This window comes from Stegodyphus dumicola, chromosome 4 (assembly GCF_044657685.1).
Source record: "Stegodyphus dumicola isolate Sdum_Otavi_A_Nest chromosome 4, ASM4465768v1".
In the NCBI taxonomy this organism is placed as follows: domain Eukaryota; kingdom Metazoa; phylum Arthropoda; class Arachnida; order Araneae; family Eresidae; genus Stegodyphus; species Stegodyphus dumicola.
Window position 1 is genome coordinate 218503524 of NC_140771.1, and position 19840 is coordinate 218523363.

At 30.1% G+C, this 19840-nt stretch overlaps 1 protein-coding gene across 2 annotated transcripts in view; it reads left to right on the plus strand.

Annotated features, from left to right (window-relative positions):
* The window catches only part of LOC118196088 (putative lipid scramblase CLPTM1), a 126793-nt gene that overhangs the window by 90283 nt on the left and 16670 nt on the right, over positions 1-19840 (plus strand). Inside the window, exons 7-11 of one of the 2 annotated variants that reach the window (XM_085815990.1) lie at positions 1310-1412; positions 4825-5063; positions 5726-6012; positions 9855-9990; positions 15118-15285. In XM_085815990.1, the coding sequence (XP_085672116.1) occupies positions 1310-1412; positions 4825-5063; positions 5726-6012; positions 9855-9990; positions 15118-15285 (933 nt within the window). Of the gene's footprint in view, positions 1-1309; positions 1413-4824; positions 5064-5725; positions 6013-9854; positions 9991-15117; positions 15286-19840 lie in introns of those variants that run through there. The other variant, XM_085815991.1, reaches the window with a different exon arrangement.

Genomic DNA, 19840 nt, shown 5'->3' on the forward strand with positions numbered 1-19840 from the left:
TTCAATCATTTTTAAAGCAAAAAATGTACAATTTACAAACATATAAGAGTAAAGAAACAGATGACTGAGCTGGGTAACTGAGCCGAGTGGATATATATATAAATATATTTATATATGTTTGGTGTGGCCGATTGCAACCAAAATACGAGGTGCACATCTACATGTTATAGCAGTCCTTTATACAAAATTTCAACGTTCTGAGGCTACTCATTTTTGAGTTATGCGAGATACGTACATACGTTTGTACAGACGCTATAAAAAATTCTCTTCAGAATTCATTTTAAAGCAGTTTTATAATTTTTTTTGAGGAAGCGAGTCTTTTATTCTGTCCTTACGTACAGATATCGCGCAAAAACAACGTTAAATTGCATTCGATAGCAGTCAAAATGGATATTTTTGTTGAAATATGCTGCCTGAAACTTCACGATTACAATACTTCCTTTTTACTTCATACAAAGAAGGAAAAAGAAAGTATGGCTTAAGTAAAAATTGTAAAAAAGTAACACTTTCTGTAACCATAAAGAATGATCAGCTGACTTGCGCCCATGGTACACACATCTAGTTTTTCTAAAATAAGATTAGAGTATGGCTGTTATTAGACACCACATTATTTAAAAGGTAATGCTCTGATTGATGAGAAGAAATCATTTAGTGATTAAAGAAAAGGGATCATCAAGTAATTGGGAGTCAAATTTGCAGGATTCTATATTATAATGCATTGCATATTTTTAAAAGTCAGTTATAGTTATTACTTTCAGTTTACCACTTTATTAATATTATTCTTTCTATCTGCAAAATGTTTTCTATCCATACCTTGCTCATTTTTTTTACCATGAACTGAAAGTTTCTAAATCAAATGTTGAAAATGTAATGGCGATATGCTGGAAAAGGATATATATGTGAGTAAATACAGTGTTTATGACTTTGCTTGTATGTTACCCAGTTCCAGTTACTTAGACATTGCATCATCAGTGAAAATAAAGTGATGGTCATGTAGGAAGGCAGCAATTCTCAAATATGAGTTTGCTTAACTGCCATTCTCGATTAAGTTAAATCTGAAAAGAAACTGTTAAAAGAACTGCATAGTGGTGAAAGCAAAATATTTAAATTTTTATTTAGTTTCATTCTTTTTTTGGGGGGGCACATTATTATAAGTGTGTGTGTACAGATTTCACATTTTTGATTGTTTCTTAAATTTCTTACCTGAAACACTTTTAATATTTTGTATATTTTGTTAAATATTATTTTGAATCATTTGTTTTACATAAATATATATGTATAGCATGTACAAGTATATGTATTTCTGTAGTTGTAGAATTTGACCCAATATCAGGAGATTATTATCCAATATTGTATGCTAATGATTATTGGAATTTGATTAGAGACTACACACCTCTAAATGATTCTGTCAAGTAAGTCCTAATTTTTTAAGTACTGTGGATTTGTCAAACTGTATATTTTTTAAATTTTTATTTTGTAGAATATATTTTAAGAAGGGAATTTAAACTACAGAAATATTTTTACTTTTCATCATCTCTTTTTGTTGATGGATGGGGGGATTAGTTTGCTTTTCCCCATGGTGTTAAATTTTTTTATATATTTTTTATTTTGTAATTTCAATATTATGATCATAATTATTGTTATGAATTTTGTACTTAGAGAGGTATAATTCTAAGTAAAATTGTTGTATTTCTTCTGTAACATGAAAAATCTAAAGAGAAGCTATGCCAGTAAAGTAATACAGGGAGAAGTGTATTTAACATTGAGTAAATGGGTATCTCCGTAATTTGGTGCTATTTTTGTCCAGTCCTGTATTACCATAATATGCATTGAAATTGAATAAATGTAATTGACCACAATGTTAGCTGTAGCCATAATTCTACCCTCGTATTGCTTTCCAGTAATTTCGAGAAGCAGAAAGTACTAGAAATATCTCAGCAGCTGGTTGAAAACTATTTAAAGCTGAAGAGAGAGCATCTGCTCTTAGTCCTTAATTATTGTTGTTGTGAATTGTTAATTCCGCATGAACTGAGATATCTGTGTTAGTTTTCTGTTTCGATGAACTTTGCATTGCATTCTGTTTAACGTTCTTAGTAGTTTGATGTGCAACTACTAATTGTACTCTGTGATACTATGAACGCTTGTACGAGTATTTCTGTGAAAAATTCCAAAACTTTGAAGTGGTTTTTTTTTTTTTTTTTTTTTTTTTTTATAGTCCAAAAAGGGGTAATTTGCCCTGAACGAATATTAATTTCGTTTTGGCATTTTGCATTGAAAACTATAAAAGGTTGTCTCTTTTTTTCAAATTCTTACCACCATGTATTAATGCTCTGTATTATATTTAAAGAAATTAAATAATGAAGAATATGCATAAAGGTATGTATGTTTCTCATATTGTGATAAAACAACGGTACCTAGAGCCATAAAAATTTGAATAATGTAATCTTCCATAGAATATGGGCTTGTGGAAGCCCTAATTTGAATTTGAAATTAGTGTTAGTATCGATTTCAGATTTTGTAACAGTTCAACGAATTTTTGATTAAAAAACTAAACAATTTCAAAGTGAGCAATGGCAACTCTGTACAGGGAAAAAAAAAAATTATCTCCAGTGCACGAAACTGTGTATTGGAAATTCTGAAGATATGCTCATTTTTAAATTAATTTGCGATATTGCTTTTGAATTGAATTTTATAGTTTGAGTACATAGAACATGATATTTAATAAATAAAGGTAACACACAAAAATTTTTTAAAAATGCCCCTTTGGACGTAATTTAAAATCTTTAACTTTTCAGGTTTTTTTAACTAATTATTTTATTTATTTATGATAAAATTTTATTAACTTATCATTGGACCTGTGTGTATTTAGGCTATTATGAACCCATCCGCACGCAGCAATATTCATGTAAAGTGTCCAAAAGATTACATGTTAAACTTTCGCTGTTATCTTTTACCGCAATACTTTTACCATTCTGGTTATATGTCTGTTTTCTGCAGTTTTATTGTTCTGTTCTGGCATTTGTGAGATAGAGAGTTCAAATCCCCGTGAGGGCATCTCTGATTTTTCATGCTTCTTATTACAAAATAAACCTAATAGCTGTGTTAAACTCATTTATTATAAAAGTATAGGTAGTATGTATAAGGATGAGTATACAAATTTATATTGTTCTATGCAGTTTATATGTGTGGTAAAAGAAATTTTAGGCAGTGTTGGAAATTGCGAATATTTGCAATAAACATTTACTTTTTATATAATAAATTAATAATTTTAAAAAGAAGAAGAAAGAAACTTAGCAGCTGTATTTTGTATTTTTTTAGTAATTAGTGGATCAAATGGTTTTTTGATCCATATTTACACATCCAGTAAGATCGCTATTCTGAGATGTAGAACTGAATGTTGATAACAGTTATTGATACTGTACTGTGCTGAGAATAAAGGAAGGGCAGAGATTTCTTACCATTGTTATGAATTTTGTATTTAGATAGCTGATTTTAATAGAATTATAATTAAAATTGTTGTATTTCCCCATGCAGTGCAGCACGAGATAAATTTTAAGAGAAAGCTCTGCCTTAAAAGTGAGAATATGGGGACACATACATTTAACATTGAATAACTGGATATCTCAGTAATTTGTATTGAAATTGAATAAATGTAATTGACCATTATATTAGCTGTAACCGTAATTGCATCCTCTTATTGCTTATTAGTAATTTCGAGAAACAAAGTACTAGAAATATCTCATGGTTGGTTGAAAGCTGTAAAAGGTCGGAGGGTAAAATATATTTACGGGTACCCGATGGTAAAAATTGGCAATTTTTGGTGGCACATTTTTTACATACCAAGTTTGTGCAATTCTTTGTCTTGTATAGCAGCGATTTTTGACACAAATCGCCGCTACACAAAGCCAAAATAACAAGACAAAGAATTGCACAAACTCGGTCGGTATCCATGTACACATCGACCTATTTTCACTTTTAAAAAAAATCATAGAATTGCACAAACTAGGCATTGTGCACTCCCTTGACTTTGTCCATGTACACATCGAATTATATTCACTTAAAAAGTGAAAGGGGCAGCCAACAAAAAAATATATAATCTCAATAAACTTAACATTTTAAATCAAACAATGAAATAACATAAAAAGGAAAATTCATCTTTGCACTACACAAAGGAAATATCCACTTACCTTATTTACGAATTAACATGTCTTCAGTCAAACAGCAAAATTCCTTAACAGCATCCAAAAACTTTCTAAAATTATCTGAACTAGAATCTGTATACTGGCGTTGCCACATAAATTCACAAAATAAGAGTAAAAAAATGTCCGACATTTGACCATATGCATTTCCTTCCTACACACAGGATGCTTAATAATGGCTACTAAGTAAACCTTTATTTACACACCAGTCAAGTAATGCTCTTTTCTCCTTTCGTTCCAAATGATGCAGAAACTTCAAATTAATCTTGCCACATTCAGCCATTTTACCATCTAAACCACAAAACAAGCAATTTACTTCCTACCCAACACACACCACAAGCCCTTGAAATTTACTGCAATCATGCTTACATCATAATAGGGTTTCCATAACATTCAACTACTCAGAGTGCCATAAATGAAACAACAACTTCATGAAAATACAAGGAGTAACCCTTCTATCTACTCTAACCGGCCGGAGAGAGGGCGTCTGAGTTCAGTTGCTTAGTTACTGTTGTTACAAGTTGTTATTTCCATGTGAATTATGTATTTTGTGTGTGAATTTGCATTGTTTGTATAAAGTTGAAAATAAAATTAAAACAGTATTATTTTTTTATTGTTCCCATAGAGCATTGCCTATCCATTTAACATTCCAACCTCTCTCACTTTTCCGTTGGCAATTGTACACAGCTCAAGCAATGCGATCTCGTTGGACTTCTTTCTTGGGTCAAGATCTCATGGAAGAAAGTGATGAAGATCAAGATTACATGAAAGAAGCTTTGCTGGAAACTTCTCCAATTCTTTTGGGATTAACTTTTGTTGTTTCTATTGTTCATAGCATCTTTGAATTTCTAGCATTTAAAAATGGTAAGAGATGTTGTATAAATTGTTTTGACTTTTAATTGTTAATTAAAGGAATGTGCTTAGTAATTAAAAATTAAACATTGCTTTTCTGAAATTTTTTACTATTTTTATTGTAATAATTGAGTAATAGTACTTTTGTATTTCAACAACTGATTTTTTAAAATATTAATAATGAAACGATACAAAACTCAGTTAACCATTGTATAGTTAATTTGACTATTTAAAAAAGTTTTTAAGGCTAATGAGCCATAAAGCTATTTATTTAATGTCATATATCATCTATTTATTTAATGCTCATATGCCATTTATTTAATATCTCTGTTGATATTATTTTTTTAGTCTGGTATGCATTTTCCAAATATAATCTTTGGAGAATCAACTATCAGTACTTTCTGTTTTAAAATAAGAGAGTAAATTTAAGGTTTAATGCTATTTCTCAAAATAGGCTTAGCCTTTTTTTATTGAAATTAAATCTAAATTAAGATGGAATCATGAGAGAGAATAAGTTTTTAGATCATTATACTTTGTTATAATATGTTCTTTCTGCACCTGTCTTTCTGTTTATGAATACAGTTCCCAATCTAACTAGATATTTTGTTAAAAATTCTCTATTAAGTAGAAGATACTTTTTTGTTTATATTGAGTTGTACATTTTCTTTTTTCAGATATACAGTTTTGGAATAACAGAAAATCTTTAGAAGGCCTTTCTGTGCGTTCTGTGTTTTTCAATGTGTTTCAGTCAATTGTTGTACTGTTGTATGTATTAGACAATGATACTAATATGGTTGTTAGAATTTCTGTATTTGTTGGACTCCTGATTGAAATTTGGAAGATACACAAAGTGACAAATGTTGAAATCAACCGAGACTCTAAAATATTTGGTATAATTCCAAAGGTAAAACTAACAGATAAAGGATCATATGTTCAATCATCAACAAAAGAATATGATGTGGTAAGTTTTGCATCAAACTGCCTTCTCCCCTTTTGAGTATAGTGCACAAAATAATGTTTAAAAAGTTTTATTCTCCTTATGTTTGTTATCTGATATTAAATTATCTTATTAAACTTTAAAATGTTTAAATTTTCCCGTTTTACTACACGATATATTTCTAGGTACAGCAATATAAGTACAGTTATGTTCAAAGAAACTGTTATGTCTAATTTATTTATTGGGGATAATATTTACTGAATAATGGTTCTTTTATTAATATTTTTAATAGCAAATTAGACATCTTAGCATAGTTGTGATAGTATTGGTCATCAAAGACTAACTAAAGTTTGTTTTTCAAGTATTTGTGTATGCTGATTTCAAGTATGCACTTTAATTTTTGTTGTCACAGCCATTTTTTAGTGACATCAATTGACAATACAGGAACGTTTCCTAAAAGTTGTAGAAATATTAAAGCTTAAATTGCAAGTAATGCTTTTATTTCTGTTTGTATGTACTTTTCATATTTTACTTCCATTTAACTCTTAACTTCAAACCTAGTTTGAATTTACAGTTACTTGAATTTACAGTTCCAACCTAGTTGTAATTATTAAATAATGGGAATGAATTCTCATGAATGAATAATGGGAATAATTAGCTGATTGCTACCAGTGTTAAAAAAATGTATGGAAATTTGAAAATCCTTTTATAAGAAGTCCAAATACAAACCCAAATGGTTGTGATGTTATAAAAATATTAATTATGTTCTGCGTTGTTACTATGAGCTATGCAAAATACTGCTATTCCGTGTGTAAATGGGAAAATCATAACAGTTGTAAGTTGTAGACGAAACAAGAATCAGACAAACATTTGTGGGTTCTGAAAAACTTCCCTTGCTATATGTTAAGTTAGGACTTGTGATGAACCTTCCCTTGCTATGCATTCAGCTAGAACGTATAATGAAACTTTCTTTGCTATATGTTGAGCAAGAACTTAGAGGAACTCTGTTGAAATATGGATACAAAGTGTAGTATTGACATGCTTAAGAAGTACATTTTCTGGCATCAGTGACTGTAAATTCAGAGACTGTGTATTAGTGGAACCAAACATTAGAAAATTATTTCTGTATTAGAAATTTCACCAGCAGTTCCATTAGCTGGTAAGGTTACATGAAAATGTGAAGAATGTTTGTAGAAGTTTCCTGTGAAAGAATTGGTGTTTGTTTGAAATATAAATAAGTTCTATTTTATGCATTTAAGTTTTTGCTTTCACGCATAGTTTTGAGTTACATCGTCTGATAGTAGAGTTGATAAACGTGTTATCAAAATATTAATAATAATGGATAAAAGAAGTATCAGCTAAAAAATTAATTTCAAAGTTGTACAAATCTTAGACTGCAACATATGATTAAAACATCACTTTTCACATTCCATCTGAGACTTTCTCTGCTTTTCATCTTGCAGCATTAAAGTGTGAAGGGTATTTTTACTAGGAAATTTGCTATGTTGAGAAATGATGTCCAGGCGTTTGGAGTCCCATTATACACTGGTCTTCAAAATTAAAGGGTAATGACAGAAATAAAATGTAACTGATATTCAATGGAAAAATTATTGGAAAATGATAAAAAATTAAGTCACCTCTTGTGGAAATTTTTTTTCTTTAATATACTGTATGGTAACATCGGACAGATATCCATACCTCAGGTCTTGATTTCATAGACTTTAACAATGTATTTATCAAGTCTTGTGGAATTTTGCACGTCACTTTTCTAAAAATGCACTTTTTAGCTCCTGGAGAGTCCAGGGAGGAATCTGGCTCTCTAAAATTTGGCACCCTAAAGCATCTTCACATGCTCAATCTGGTTCAAGTCAGATGAATAAGGTGGCCAATCCATTCGAGTAATATTGTCAGTTTGCAAATATTCTGATGCCACATATGCTCAATGAGGCTGAGGACTGTCATTCATTAACAAAAACTCTGGGCCAACAGCACCCCCTAAACAGTATAATTTGGGGTTCAAATACCTCATTCCCATATATCTGAGAGTTATAGAACGTTCTTGAAAGATATGCAGCTTGGTGTGGCCATTTGTCATTATTCCTCCCCAAACTATTAATCGCAGTCATGGAAATGAGATATTTCAGATTACAGTGGAAGGCAAGTTATGTGTTCTTTCCTCTCTCTAGATCAAAACTCATCTAAAATCACTGTTCAAAATGTATCTGGCTTCGTCAGTAATTAATACCCAAGCTCATTCGTCTTGGCTCCGTTGAACATGATGACGGCACCTGTTTAAATTGGCCTGTCTCTAAGCTGGAGTGAGTGGGGCACAAACCATTGGATTTCTTGCATACAGTCGCACCTCGTTAAACCTTTGCGCCGATTTGAGTTCTTGTGGCAGCATGAAGGTCTAAAACCAAATCTCTTTTAGTCGATTTGTGGTTTCTTCGAGCAGACAACAACAAAAAGCAGTCTTCTGATGCAGTTGTTGCTCTTGGTCACCCTTGACCAGGCTGTCTGTCAACTGATCCAGTGTTCATAAAGCAGCTGCAAACTCTTGATATGACATTTTGAGGGATATTCAAATCTTAGGCGACTGCTATTTGTGTTTGACTTCTGGTTCTATGAATTATTAACCACTTTTGATCTTCACTTAAATGATGTCTTTGAGCCAAGCCATAATTATTGAATATTGATCCCTCTCGGACAGCACATTCACTTTAAACAACACTACAAACCAGAATTCCAACATGCATATATTGCACACTACGTTGTCAGTCGCTAAATTTGCATATTTCTGGTACTAATGTATGCACTGAAGTGAAATTTAATTAGCATAAATAATTATAACATTGTGCACCGGTTGCAACATTAAGTTAATGAGCATATTTAATTATAGCATTGCGCACTAGTTGCAATATCAAGTTAGTGAGCATATTTTTTCTCATTATGCGTTGATTCTGATGACCAATGTATATGCTGGTTTCTACAGGCTTTGAAGAAAGACATTCCTGATACCAAGTGTACCAGAAAGTTGTGTTAAGATGATTAATTTCTTACTTCCTTGATTCATCATAAATTTATGAAATTTAACAAATAAAAAATATGAATTTTTTTTCTTGTAAACCAGGCAAATTATGGACCTAGGCTTTCTGAACAAGCATAACCTTTTTTTATGGGAAATAAAATGCTTGAGACTGTTTATCATTACTTATTCGCTAACAAGTTTATAAATAATATGCTTGCATAATGCTTCACTCTGTTTTCTTGAGATTCACGAATCAAAAAATAAGAGTTGGTGATTTTTATATGAATTCTAAAATTTAGGATAGAATTTCAAAATCAGCTTGTATCAGTGTTCTTGCACTTAATGTTTTCTTCCTGACAAGTATTAATACTTCAAAAAATTTTAAGTATTGAATTTTTTTATATCATTATGCCATGATTAACTAAAGTTTATTTAAAAATAACTCTACACAAGCATATCCTAAAAGCCATGCTTCTCAGATAAGAGGACATTTAAAACAAACCATTTCTGAATTGTGAGATATGCATTTCAGTTTTAGCTGGTTATGTAAAATTCTGGTATAATATTAAAATATTTATTAGCAGATAAAAAAAGTAATGAAATTGTGAAACAAGGAAAATTATGTAACTGCTTATTCAATCTTGTCCTTTTTCCATAACATGTGGGAACCTTTTATTTATTTTTAATTTAATTGTGCAACACAGGAAATATCTTTTAAATATATACAATCAGGACCATTTGACTGATATATATTAAATGCTGGAAAGATGAGATAATTGACTTAATGTGAAGCTAATTCTTTTTGTTCTTCTCTTTTCTTATTCCTGTTTCTCTATAGTTGGCATTCCGTTATTTGTCATGGGCACTGTTCCCTTTATTAGGGTGCTATGCAGTTTACTCACTTCTGTACTTGGAACATAAAGGATGGTATTCCTGGGTCTTGGGCATGCTATATGGTTTCCTATTAACTTTTGGTATGTAACTCTTCTAAAATCCATTCATTTTCTAATTCTCTATTTAACAGACTTTTATATATCTAACACGAAATGGTGATATGAGCCTGTTTAAAATTTTGAGTTACAAGTTTGTTTAAAATTTGAGTAAGTATGTCTGAATTGCAAAAGGTAGTAGGAAATTGTTAATATTAGTTTATTAATTTATTGTTAAATATGCAAGTTCTTAATTTTAAGAAAGCTATTTCATTTTTTAAATGAACTTTGCAAGTTTTAAATGAAAATATGTACCTGTGTCTTCTTCCTTCTTTTTAATTTTTTGTCCATTATTTTATTTTATTTAATGTTCTGCAGGAGAGATTTAAGAAAACTTTTAAATAAAATAAAAGTATGTAAAAAGAGGCGTGAGTACATGTAAAATTATTTATATATTGGGAGGCTAGAATATTTATCAGCAAATTCAAAAGATACTATTCTCTGTACAGAAATTTAAATAATATCAAATAATGAAATAAAATATTTTATTTTAAAATATTAATTGGGAAATGGGTCGAGTTAATCATCATTGCTGTTCACATTGTTCCACCATTAACTGAATTCTGTTGTACTTAAAAAACTTTCTTATGAACTCTAGTGGTACTTGAATTATTTCTATATAATTTTACTCACACCCATAACTCTTTATAGAGCAAACTTGCACAGATATCTCTTTGTGTAATGCAATAATTTTTTTATGAAATATTATTACATGGTATTCTTTATATAAAATTTAATTATTTTGTAATGACATGTAAAAACATAAATAGTGTTCTTAAGGAAGACAAATTATTGAATTTTTAAATGAATAACCACAATTGTAAAATAATTTTTATATCTTAAATTAATTAGAATTAAACTGGACTTATTTCAAACTTTTTAAATTATAATCTTTGGATGATATTATAAGTCATGTCATTTCATGGATACTTTTATCAAAAATTAGTTAGGAAGGTCTCCAAACCTCTCACTTTCTTAAAGAGAAATATGCATACGAGAGATAAAGATATATATATATGTGTGTGTGTGTGTGTGAATCTGCTTGGCTAAAATTAAAGAATTGTGAAAAATGTAACTATTAATATTATATATATAGACTTAATAGCCAGGTCCTTTTTAGTAATAGCCATGTGCCACTATAAAGGCCGGAAGTGGTGGCCATTTCATTATGGAAGCACCTAATGGGTGGCCACCATTGTCTGAAGAGACAGACAGCTACAACCTTGCCTTCTTCATAATTCGAATCTGGGCCCATTGCTATGGCAGTCAGGGTCACTACCCATTATACCAAAAGGGTGGCTTTTCTATATATATATATAGCTTGTTAGAAATTGTAAACAGTAATTAGATTTTATGAGGCATTGCTATTTGGTAGCTTTTCAGATAGCTTTAAAAAAAATGCTGTTTTGAAAATCTAGACAGTTAGTTGCCAAGCTGATAAAGTCATGCAACAAAAAATACAAAATAATGAATGAAGGGATAAAATGTAACAGATGCATATTTGGACTATCAGTACAGTAACTTAAAATGAAAAATTAAATAGAACTGATGGAAATATAATCTTTTAAAAATTAATCCACATGCAAGTCATTCTGGAAATCATTTTATTGTAGAAAGGTGTCTAAAGATTATAGTCAGCATGATACAAATATAATAAAATCCACATAATTATCTGCCCCAAACATTCTTATCTGTGTAGTAGCTTAAAATTATCTTGTTTATTCAGGAGATACAGAAACAAAGACCTAAATAATTTGCTTTTTCTTACTGATAGCAAGCATCATCCTGTGTGAAATGTCATTGAACTGAAGACTCATGCTTTCACTTTGTTTTGATCCTAAGTAATCAAGTTTTATATTCTGAAACAATTTCTTTGTTAAAGCTAGCCTGATCTGTATTCAGTCTCTTGTCAGTTAGTTGCAACTCTTTTATGAAAATGTCTACATCATTCACAAAAAAGCTTTTTGCCAAGTAATTTATTTATGTTCAGATTTTCTCAACCAAGTTTAGGGTGCATAAAATGTCTTCAGGCATCCTGAAAATTTTTAGATTCAAATATCTGGCTTTGTATTAAACTTTTTTTTTTTTTTTTTTCAGTTGTCAGTCATTTTAAAGTGTTTTTCCAAATAATATAAACGCTGCATTTGTCTAAATCTATTTTGAATATATTACAAGCTATGTTTCATTTTCTTTCATGTTGTGCTAGCCCAAAGTTTTCTTTCCATTATATAATGTTTTAGATATAACTGAGGGGTTCTGTTTAAAATCATTATTTTGCAAAACAACTGAGAATTCACTGACAGATATGTTATTTGATTCTTTTATAAAATCTTTTTTTTTTTTTTTTATAAGATTTTATTGAGGATTTCTTATATTTCTTTATCACCAGTAACTTTCCATGGACTTTCATATTCTTTTAAAATTTCAGAAATAATTTTTTTTATTTAATATTCTTGTGCATAAAGTCTCTTAATTTCAAGTGCTTGGGTGTATAATCTTGAAATAGCATCCAGACCCCCAGTGTTTATGTATTTATACCTACAAATAAAGACAAATTTAGAATAAAAAGTTTGTTTCAATGTCTGCTTTATTTTCAGAATTTGGCCATTATTTTGATTACAAATCAAAATAAAATTATTTGCAGCTTTCAAAAATAGAAGTATTATCAAAAAAGTGATAACAATTTGCCTGTAAGAGAATTTATATGAGGAAACATGAACAAAGCATAAAGAATTTCATTATAATTTACTTCAGATAGATAAACTGCAAAGTTTTGCAAGTGCAAGTAATTTCTTTGACTTAAGACTGATGAAAAAAGAGAATTCTTAAATCACAATGAATTCTGAGGGAATATCCACCTTGACTAAAAATTTTTTATGTTTATTTCTGTTTCATTTATATAAGAATTCAGCAATTGATTTTGATGTAATTACTTTCTTTTTGCATGCAAAATCAACGGTTTTTCTCTTGAATTAGTTTAAAGTTCTAATGAATGCTGGTTGCATTTTATTGAAAATCTGAGCAAGCGTTTTCAATAAAATCTTGTAATTGTTAGAAAAAGGCATTGCATAAAAAACTGCAAAATGCTTTTACATTTTTAAAAGTACATAATGTTAAAAAAAAATTTTTTTTTAACTTTTAAATTACTATAAAGAGAAACTGAATACGAGTCTAACTACGTATGGCGGTGCAGTGATATTTTAGAGATCTTACAGAATTCTACATAATTTGATGAGAAAGTTTTCCATTGGCGATAAGAAACTTCATGTATAGTAATTTTTATTATTATGGGATATTAGCAGATAATTCCTTTATTCAAATTACAAATTTTTAGATGAGTAAATCAATATTTTTATTCTGTGAGAAAAACTGCGAGTTCAAGTTTGGGAAACCAAACATACATAGGACTTACGTATATGGGAGACCATGTATGTAAGTAGTAAATATTTAACTATTCCCCCCCCATTTCAAATAACTTAAATGGAATGGGAATGAGAAAAGTGTGTGTTGCAACTTTATGTTTTAAAAAGATATGTTATGAAAATAAGCAGAGCTTGATGCAGCTTTCATGAAGTTTTGTTGTGTCCAAGTACACTAAAGCTTCTCTCAGTTATTTTTTTTTTAGTAGTAGTTACTACTTAGGGTAGAGAGGTTATCTTAAATATTGATGTGTATTGCTTAACTCTGTTGAAAATACTAAAGTATTCAATAAAACTTTCTTTTAAAATTTGTATTGAGATTCCAGCAAAAGTATTTTAGTTCATCTTGATGTATGTGATTAATCCTTTACTTGTTTTAAATGATACAAATTTACTAAAAGTGTCTTTATTTTGATATACACTTCAATCTGTTTTTCTGTTTCTTACAATAGAAGCCCGACTTCCGCATTCTTTCAACTAATCAAAAAGCTTAAATAATGAGAATGTTTTTAAAATTTTAGAAATCTCTTCACAAAAAAATTAAGCAAATGAGGTACTTGTAGAGCACTTTTTTAACTTTGAGTGTTTTGTGACTTAGAATAAACAAAAATGTTGCCAAACAGTAGGATTTGGCACCAATAATGGATAAGCTTGAAATCACAAATCATGGTATCTTCATCTTGGTTTTATGTAAATCCAATTAATTCTAGATTAGCTTGTTTAGTTTTTATGATGAAGAATGCAATTCGAGTGAAAAATGATAAACTGCTGTTTATCATTTTCCACTTGAATTTTGAAAAATCATTAAAATTTTGGACTTGCCCAAATTAGAATTGCATGCAATGAAATGTTAACAAAATTACAGGAACTTGACATCAGGAAAAATATGCTTTAATATGTACGATATGTGATGTAATGTGAAAAATAATGTACAGTTTGAGTTTTTTTCATATACTATAAATTTTTTGTAACTTGGAATTGAACAAAGGGCAATCAATTCTTTCAAACTTCTCTCAAAGTGATTGCTGCCGATTTGGCAGGATCTGTGCCAACTTTCATGGTCAGTGGAAACCTATGAAAATATGTCAGCTTTAGTCTGGAATGCATCTCCTTTCCCCCCAAAAAAAATCATATACAAAGTTAAATGCATGCTTTTGATATTCAATCTAATAACAAATAAGATGACTTTTTGTATAATTTTAGACTAGAAATTTCTTCTTTCAGTTTTTGGATTTTCTAATATGAAAAGCATTTTTTATATGCTCAGCTATCCACAATTATCATGTATCCATCTTTGGGCATTTCCTGAGCTTTCAGGATATTTGAACATTTATTGTATTTAGTCCCACCTGTGGCTGAGTGATTAAGACGATTGATTGCTGATAGTTTGATGCGAGCTCAAACAGACTGGCTTCAAGGTTGGTTTTCATTTTTTTCTCCACGTGTAACATGATTACGAGCCAGTCTGTCTTAAAATGTCTCCTTAAACCATAAATGTATTTTAATGCATGACTTTAAATTATTTCTGAAAATGTCTGATTAAAATCATTGAGTTATATAAAATCTATTATAATTTTGGTTTTATAATTACTTTTTCTGCCTAGGTTTTATAGTAATGTTACTGTTTGTTTAAAATTATTGAGTTATATGAAATCTATTGCATTTTTTTTAATAATTACCTTTTTTTGCCTAGGTTTTATAATGATGACACCTCAGTTATTCATCAATTATAAACTAAAATCAGTTGCTCACTTACCTTGGCGAATGCTATCATATAAGTTCCTGAATACTTTCATAGATGATATATTTGCATTTGTAATCAAAATGCCAACAATGTACAGAATTGGGTGTTTCCGTGATGGTAAGTAAATATGGCATTTACTTTGTAAATTATCAATTGTGAGAATCTAAACACTGCCATTTAGACAGTGCTTGTGTAAACTTAAAATAAAATTAATATATATATATGCTTTCTGAATTACCATTTTGAATTTTAGAAAATTTTAATTTATTTGTATGAAATATGACTGTTTTGTTTATGCAGCCTGCTTATTTCCTAATAAAAAATAGACTTGTTTTAAATACCAACAAAGATAGCCTGCTGGTAACCAAGAAAGTAAGACTGATGAACTCTGGTGTGTGTAAATAAAAGTTGGGAAACAAATACTAATAAGTTAAACTAAAAATTAGGTATTAAGATTGCTTTCATGTTGTATGCAAATAGTTCTTGAATGAAAATCGTCTTTTTAAACTGGTAAACTTAATCCCTCTTTTTGAGAAGGGACCAATAAAAAAATGTAGGACAGTGTAGCTTTATGGTTGTCTTCAAGATACTTCTCTGTAACGTATTCATGCATGTTGTTTTTAATCAGGGGTGGGCAGACTTATCCAGGGTATGGGCTACTTCTAAATTTTTTCAAGGTGTTACGGTCCACCTAGTGACATAGGTGTGGTGAGCTAAAAAAAAAAAAAAAAAAAGTCTACAATATTTATTATAACTTAATAATAAATATGGAATATATGTTTACCTACCTAAAGGACTTACTCTTTTAAAACCATGTTTAAAACAAAATGCAACATGCAAACGTAATAATAATAGCCACAAATATAATAATTTCAAATGATGCGTTTTTTATCAAACAGTTTTAAAATACATTAACCCATTAACAAGCCCTTCCCTCCAAACGAAATGCTTTGAAAATGGCCGTGTTGTCAGTTAACAAATTAAAAAAAAAAAAAAAAAATCCGCTTTTGTTTTCTGAAATCTCTCTAAGATGGCCCAGCATAGGGCAGTATGTTCGCTTCCCCTTAGTGTGATGGATAAGCCATAAAATTACCTCCCCACTAATGAATGGCAAGAAGTACTTGTTGCATTAGTTTTGTCTCTCCTCTTTCTTTGTACTTGTAGCTTGTAAACTTGTTTCTTTAATATGTGACGTCTGAATATATATTTAAGATAAGAGTAAAATATTTTTCAGGAATTTTGGGAAAATTTGGCATACATATTTATATTTAGCATTGAATTTTTCCCACAAGTTGATCGTTAACAGTCGAGCTTATCCTCGTAAACGCTTGATCTTAAGCATGGAATTGGCAAACAATAATTTTTCTAATGACAGTTTTCCAGGATTTTAAAGCAATTTCTAGAATTTTGGCAGTTTTCTAAAAATATTTTGGTAAGTTTAGCTATTATACAGTTGCTAGTAATATGGAATTTTAAATAAAAATTTTATTCCTTCATTGATTTGAGAGATCGCATTTCGAATTTAAACTGAAGTTTAAATAAATTTGATGCAATCTTACCACAGACTAAAAAGAATTATTTCTCTGTGTTCGATGGATTTTCTCACTTTTCCGCATTGTATTAGATTAAATACATAAAGCAGAAATGCACAAAAATCCTTTTTGATTCTTACGGTTTCATTTAAATAAATTGTATAATTTTTTTTTTTTTTTTTTTTTTACTTTCAAAATATTTTTGCTCATATATTCATAAACTTACAATTGTGGGACATCCACTTACAAATTATATGACTACAGTGGTGGCCAAAATTGTGGACACTTTTGGAAATTTTTATGTTTTTGAACTTTGTATGCTTATAGAAAGTGTTACGTTTCGCAAAATGCAAACTTGTATATATCATTTTAAAGAGAATTTATTACCGAATTCAATACAAAACACAAAATTCGATTATTTGCAATACAAAAAAAGTTATATGATAAATAAAAAACACAGTTATGAAGTGGTTTGTAATGTCTGGCTTTCCTGGCCAATCACTGTTCTTGTTCTGATAACCAATCAAATGTTAGTAACTGCCAGTAGAAGCTGACATCATGTTTACACTTGAAACAATTCATTATTTTGCTTTGTTCTTTAGAAGGAGACCTGTTTCTTATACACTGCAATTACAAGTAGGAATTTGGCATACATATTTATATTTAGCATTGAATTTTTAATATTTAGTCAAGAAGCAATGACATCAAATAAAAGAGTAGATTGGACACCTAGAAAGAAATGTAATATTATTGTGTTACGAGAAAGTGGTCTTTTCTATGCTGAAATTGCAAGACAGGTGGGTGGTTCAGTGACTACATCTGGAGTCCGAAAGTTTTGTTTACGATATCAGGAGACAAATTCAATAAAAAGCAAAGAAGGAAAAGGCCGAAAAAGGTGCACCACATCTATTGATTGACACATTAATTGGACAGATGATCAGTGGTCACAAGTTATATGGAGTGGTGAAACTAAGATATCGTTATTCGGTAGTGATGGGCAAAAATATGTAAGACGTAGAATAAGAGAAGAGCTACATCCTGACTGCATTCAAGCAACTGTGAAGAACCCAGTTAGTGTTATGATTTGGTCATGCATGTCAGCAGATGGTATTGGTCACCTTCATGTCATCAATGGGACACTGAATGCCAGAAAATACATTGACACTATTCTAGAACCAAAACTTCTACCTTTCATCAGAGATCTCTTTCCCAACAATGCTTCGTTTATTTTTCAGCAGGATTCTGCTCCTTGCCACACGGCCAAAATATCGAAAGAGTGGTTTCGTACAAAGAGTATTAAATTGTTGTCATGGCCAGGAAACAGTCCTGACCTCAATCCTATCGAAAATTTGTGGCACCGTTTGAAAACTCTTGTCTGAATGAGGCGTCCATCAAATAAAAGGGAACTAATTGAGGCTATAATTGTTTCCTGGCATCATGTAATAACGAAAGAAGAGCTTAAAACTCTTGTCAGCTCAATGAAACGTCGATGTGAAGCTGTAATCAAAAATAAAGGGTACCCTACTAAGCACTGATAACTCACTGCAATCATCACTATCTAATGTATATCGATAACTATTATCGTTTAACTTTTTTTGTATTGTAAATAAATGAATTTTGTGTTTTGTATTGAATTCAGTAATAAATTCTCTTTAAAATGATATATACAAGTTTGCATTTTGTGAAACCTAACGTTTTCTATAAGCATACAAAGTTCAAAAACATAAAAATTTCCAAAAGTGTCCACAATTTTGGCCACCACATTGCAGCATTTCAGGTAATAACTGAAATTATAGTACTGAAGTGACATTGAATATAAGAATAATTATAGTCAATTTAAATAAATTTCTATTTTCATTTAAAATTTGTCATTATTTAGTATCCCCGCAGTTTTATGTAATCATAGGATTTCCCAAATTCTATTAGTTCCTTAGCATAATTTCAAGGACTAATAGAAAAATGATAATATGGAAAGACTGTCTTAGGTACCAATAGCCAAGTATTTGTAATTAAATAATGAATTAAAAATAAATATTGAATACCAGCCGCCTTTTTATATATTTTTAGTCATATAAAAAATATAAATAAGAATACTATTAAGAAATTTTTAAATTAATAGTAAGCAAAACATATTGATATATTTAACAGTTTTGGAAAAGAAATAATCATTTTTAAAAACCAAATTTAACTGTAATTTATTTGTTTTAAATACAATATAAATTTATTTCAAGTGCGTTTGCTTGTTTGAGTACAAAATGTTGTTTGAAAGAAATGAAGTGCTAATACTGATGCATAATTATATTAATCATTAGCATAAAAAAATCTTAATTTCGGTTCAAGATTATTTCAGAAATGAAATATAATTTACTTATATATTATACAGAACATTACGTTAATATTTATTTTTTTTTTTTTCTTATGGTATCCCCAGTGGTTAAATCCAATGGTTAAGACCTTTGCATACTGGCAGTTCGACCTAGGTTCGAACTCAAACGGAGGGACGGAATTCCTGCCTGTTTGTTTTTCATAGTTTTCTACATGTATAACACAGTTTCCCACAGAAAGGGATCCACGAAGTGGAACGAGAATATAAGTTAGATCCTCTTAGAAAGTTTCCTTCCTCTTGGGCAGATTAACAATTGCGTGCTTCACCGTAATCCAAATACATTAAACCGTCTGTATTGACAGCTATCATTCTATCTTTGTAAAGAAATATTAAAGTAAAAACATGTAAATATCAAATTTGCTTTAGACTGCAAATATTTTTAAGCAATTAGCATTTTAAGCAGCAAAGCTTTGTAGTGGATTCATGAACAACTGAAAATTACAGCCCAGCTGGTGTAGTGGTTAGTGTCGCTGACTGCCATATCGAAGAGTCCAGCTCAAATCCCGGAGAAGGATGGATGTTTGTAAATGTATGGTGTCCGTGCAGCATGAGGGCACTCTAAATATGTAGTGAGCTGAAAGTCCCCTCAAGAGGTTGGTGGTATGGCAACAACAACTGAAAATTAAGAAAAAAAGAACCTAAAATTGGTATAAAACTCTACTGATTACTAAAGCAATCTAGCAAAACCTTTCCATCGGGCAATAAATTCTACTCATATAAGAAGAGTTGTATTTTTTATAGCATTTATTAAGTT